At 42.0% G+C, this 5344-nt stretch overlaps 1 protein-coding gene across 1 annotated transcript in view; it reads left to right on the top strand.

Moving 5' to 3' along the window:
• GLTSCR1L (GLTSCR1-like) overlaps positions 1-3741 on the top strand; it is a 64153-nt gene extending 60412 nt beyond the window's left edge. The window contains exon 11 of the mRNA XM_008573185.1: positions 1960-3741. Within this exon, the coding sequence (XP_008571407.1) occupies positions 1960-2811 (852 nt within the window). The 3' untranslated portion in view covers positions 2812-3741. The remainder of the gene's footprint in view (positions 1-1959) is intronic.
• The last annotated feature ends 1603 nt before the right edge of the window (positions 3742-5344 follow it).

Below are 5344 nucleotides of genomic sequence, written 5' to 3'. Positions count from 1 at the left end.
GCCGCCGCGCTTCCCAAGCAGCGCACTATAGCAGTGCGCCACCGGGCCGGCCCGACAAACATTTTTTTTTTTTTTTTTTTTTTTTTTTAAAGATGACCGGTAAGGGGATCTCAACCCTTGGCTTGGTGTTGTCAGCACCACGCTCAGTCAGTGAGCAAACCGGCCATCCCTATATAGGATCCGAACCCACGGCCTTGGTGTTATCAGCACCGCACTCTACCGAGTGAGCCACGGGCCGGCCCCCCGACAAACATTTTTGAAACAAAACTCTGAGAGATCAGAAAAGACCAGCTCTATCATTGAAGAGGAAAAGGCCACTTATTTGGTGAAATTATCTTATATCTGCCATGAATTTTTATGTTAAATAAGACCTAGAAATATATTTTAAGATTTGATTCTGTACAGCAAAAGGCTTAATAAAAGAGAAATAAATAAAAAGCACAACAAGTAACATTATAACAATTCACAGAATATAAATTCTACCCATGCTTTTACCATCCTATAAAATAAATGTTGAAGGCTGGCCAATTGGCTCAGTTGGTTAGAGCACAGTCTCTATAACACCAAGGTCAAGGGTTCAGATCCCCGTACCCGCCAGCTGCTGAAAAAAAAGAAATATTTATATTTCTCCAAGTTTCCTACCAGTTCTGGTTTCCATTTGCATAGATTATTTATATATAGTTACAGGTCAGATGCTAGATATGATTCTGTTTTCTGGTTTTCTTGCATTTGACGCATCTGAAGTTTTTATCATGTTGCTGTAGTCTTTAATATTTAATACACTTTTAATACATTAACTTGATTATTTAGCTCATTCTTTCCCCCACTGTTGGACTATTTTCCTGTGGCTTTACTCCCAGTCCCCTATTGTCTTTTCTGGTACTTAAATATTAAGGTTCTGCCTTATGTTTGAAGTGGTCAAGAAGTTTACAAACAGAACATATGATCCTTACATTCAGTCTAAAGGGAGAGTCTGAAAGAAATGGTATATACCTAGTAGGATCCTGAAATCTTTGCAAAAAGAAAGAGAATAATGTAGGATATATTTCTGTCCACTTTTCTTAGAACCTAAAGTCTCCTATTGCCTCAAAGTGAATTGGCTTGTGGATACACCCTGCTGCTGTGTCATAGCCCCTAAGAAGCGCTACCCTGGCAGGGGCCATGCTTCATTCTCCTCTGCATAGTGCCCGCACAGCCAGTGTTTGTTGGATGAATCATCTTTTTAGATTTCAAGGCTGTATTCCCTAGATCTGACAGTTTGGGATTTGGCGAACAAATTCATGTTCATTCTATACATACTCTTTGTGGTTTTACAGATGTTATCAAAGCCTTATTTCACTTTCGTTACTTCCAGAGTTAACACTTTTCCGCCCTTGCGTAACAGCAATCTGCTTACCTCCATCTGTGCCCTCAACACCCTGAATCCTCACAGATGTTTTTCTTGCCATCCTCCAGCTCTGCAAGCCTGGCACAGTTCAGTACTTGTTCACAGACACAGCTCCTCTGACCTTCCAAACAGATATCACTTTGGATGTGTGTGGACCATTCATTTTGTGGTCTTGGAAAGTGATGTCAGGACTGAAGTGCCATCACCCAAAGACAAATAGCTGTGTCCATCCCCAAAGATACATTCAAGGCCCTTTGCTCTAAGGAGGAAACCAGGCTGTCACCAACACCTGATTTCCGTTTTCAGACTGTCTCAAAGCACTCATTAATAAAAAACTACTTTAAAATAACACTAAGAGATCAGGACTAAGTGGAGCTTTTTGTCTATCAGGCATCAAGAAACTACCTTTTCAGAGAGGTTTGAGCTTCCGGTCTGGAAGCTGTGTTCCACAGCCTTGGTTACTCTTACAGGCTGCCCTCTCAGTGTTGTGCTTTTGCATGTTCCTGTATGAAACCTACTGACTCGGTGTGCTGGGCTGGGCTGGGCTTGCCCTCAGCAGCTGACTCACTGAGGGTCTATTGTATGGTCCTTACTCTCTTGTTCACTCATTAATGTTCTTTTTGTTCCCATTTCCAGAGGGTTTTCAGGCTGATTTCTGTTGTTCCTTCAAACTTGATAAAGCTGCTCACGTGACACAATTTGGCAGGAATGACCAGCATGGCAGTAAAACAGCCAGCTCTCTACATCTGACGGCCAAGGCCCAAAGCAGAGACCGAGCCAAACCAGGTCTGGCAGAACCAATGAATCATGACCAGTTTCATCTAGTGCCTAATCATATTGTGGTCTCTGCAGAAGGAAACATTTCTAAAAAAACAGAATGTCTCGGCAGAGCACTAAAATTTGACAAAGTGGGCTTAGTTCAATACCGGAGGGCATCTGAAGAGAAGTGCAGCCGGAAAGATCCCATGAAGGCCAGCGAGTGCTCTCCCGGCCCTGAAGGGCACCAGAACACCTCGTCCAGACCCGATCATGGTACTGAGGGCAAACTCTCAAGTATCCTAGTAGATTCTCCCTTGGAGGTGACATGTAACAATTCCTTCCAGAACAAAACTATGAGGAATTCTCCAAAGAATGAAGTTTTACACACAGACATCATGAAAGGGTCAGGAGACCCCCAGCCAGACCTGCAGCTCACTAAGAGTTTAGAAACCACATTTAAGAACATCTTGGAACTCAAAAAGGCTGGGCGGCAGCCCCAGAGTGACCCTGTGGTTAGTGGCTCTGTTGAGTTAGATTTCCCCAACTTTTCTCCAATGGCTTCACAGGAAAACTGCCTGGAAAAGTTCATCCCAGACCACAGTGAAGGTGTTGTAGAAACTGACTCCATTTTAGAAGCAGCTGTAAATAGTATCCTAGAGTGTTAATAGCAGCAGTCCTTCCCCCACCCACCCCGAAACCCCACCCCAGACAAGTTACATTCTTTCCTGGCAAAAGCAAATGGAAACGGTCTCCTGTCTCCAGCCTGCTTGATCTTTCATCACAGGTTATTCTTTCTAATCTCAATCCTGTTCTTTGTTTAAGAGCAATACTTGTCATGGTTACAGGGAGATCCTTTAGTAAAATTAATCTTTGTTAGAAAGCAGTCTGATAGGCCCTACACATTTCAAGTGTTATGAAAGTGCTTTTTTTTGTATTCATTTTTTGTCATTGTTTATTTTTTTGTTTTTTTAAACACTGTAACTCAATGAGAAGACAGTACACTTGGCCCTGGGTAAAATTTTGACAATCATATGTCATTTGAAAAGAACAGACTTACTAAAGAAAATCAAACAGAACTGATAGAAGCTACTTTTTAAGGAATATCTCACTGCATCTCCAATTTTAATTTTGTTTTGTTATTTTGGGGTGTTTTTTGAGGGGCGTTGTTGGGGAGAAGACCACATGGCTCTTCCCCCCTCAGCCATCTCTGAGCAGTAAGTTGCCAGCTGCTCTGCCAGGGACCCCAAGCCCTGGTGTAAAAGCCAGTAGCACATAAGCAGGGCATTTGCAGGGCTTCCCTATTGACTGTTGAAGTGCTTTTCTGATGCTCCTGGAGCAAAACCTCGTGCTTTTCAGCGTATCTGTGTTCGATTTCATCTAGGGAATGCTCTGTTCTTAGTTCCAACAGCATGACTTGAAATAATTTCACCAGGCTACAAAAAGGAAAATGGAAACCAGTTAAGTGGCACAGTGTACAGGGGAGGCCGGGATAGAGCGATGAGGATTATAATATGTATATATGTAAAAGCATATATATGTTAACTATTGAGAAAAAACAAGAGTTTTGCATTTTATAATTGGAAATATTCAACATATGATGTATGTTTTTATTTGTTGCTGGGTTTTGTTTTGTTTAACCTCTCTTTGCACCCTCTCCTGCAACAGATAGCCAAGTGTCAAAAGCACTTTCATTTGAAAACTATGTTGTCATTATTCAGTTTAAACTTTAAGGGGACTTTGGCCTTGTTTATGCTTCTTGTTGTCTGGAAACAGTAGTCACCCCGGCAGCAATCATTACCAAAACACAGACAAACCAAAGGTAATCAGTCAGCCCACCACTGAAAGGAAAGATCTGAGACACGGGATTCCTACTTGAGAGCCAAAGGATATACCCTGTCGTAGTTTGTGTTTGGCCCGTGTTCATACATGACTTACTGCTTTATTTATTTATATTCTTTTCAGGGAGTGTTCCTCATTTTCCTTTCTTATGTACCTGCCCCAGGTGATCCCATTTCTGTTACTTTCATTCTCCGTGTCATTGTAGCCATCACTTATCTCTATCATCGGGAAAGCTCCATGATGGTATTTTATATGCACTCTTCTCCCATGCACTGCATGTGTCCGAACTATTCAGATCCATCATTGTAGCCATCACTTATCTCTATCATCGGGAAAGCTCCGTGATGGTATTTTATATGCACTCTTCTCCCATGCACTGCATGTGTCCGAACTATTCAGATCCACAGGTCATTTTGGTTACAGTGTACACACACTCACTCTGCCTCTTTTGTACGCACTCTCTCATTTATTCTGTTTATTTCCCTGGCTTTATAGGTGCACCCACTGGTCCCCTCCACTGTAATGTGTTGCCAGGATCTGCTTCTGGCCGTTCCCAGAATGAGGATGACTCTCACTGTCATCATGTTGGGCATTTCTTTTTCAGATTGGCCTGCGATGAAAAGGAAGGCTTCTGGTTATTAGAAAACACAGCAGCAGAAGACCTATACCCTCCCTGCCCTTCTGTCCCACCACCCAAAGAAATCCTGTGAGACAGCCAGTCTTCATAATAGCAACAAACCTTCACCCCAGCCAATAGAAAGGGGGAAATCTGGGCCATTTTAGGGTTACCATTTTTTCCTTATTTGTGCCAATGTCCAAGTTGCAGATTTCCCCTTTCTCCTATATTGTAACATATTAGAAAGATAAGTTGGTATTGCCAGTTGGAACTTTCTGTTTGGGCAGCCCTGGGATCATACCCTGCCATAAACTCCATGATTTCATAGGCTCTTCTTCTTTTAGAGCTCATGCTCCCCTAATTCCTAGCAAGACTGAAAGATGGTCCCCCCTGATCAAATTCTTATTGTGAAACTTTATACCTGGAAGACTTGGAAGACTTCACGTGGGCTGCTAATGAGTTACATTAATTACTGCGAATCAGTGGAATTCTTAAGAGACAAGATAAGCTTCATGTACATTTGTTACCTCTTTCTTCCCCATCCTGTCCTGGTACCCCAATCCTAGCTTTTCTATATACCATCTTAAAGGGCTTTTAAGCCCTAACACTTGTCTAGCAAATGGAGAGCCTAATTTACCAAAATGAAACTTGTAAATTTTCGTGTCTTTGTATGTAAGTTTACTTTTTATGGAGGAAGGATTCCAGATAATGACAAATGAAGATTACAAAATGTATTTTACTCC

Source organism: Galeopterus variegatus, unplaced genomic scaffold, assembly GCF_000696425.1.
Source record: "Galeopterus variegatus unplaced genomic scaffold, G_variegatus-3.0.2 Scaffold887, whole genome shotgun sequence".
NCBI classification, from domain to species: Eukaryota; Metazoa; Chordata; class Mammalia; order Dermoptera; family Cynocephalidae; genus Galeopterus; species Galeopterus variegatus.
This window is presented reverse-complemented; position numbering and strand designations above follow the sequence as displayed.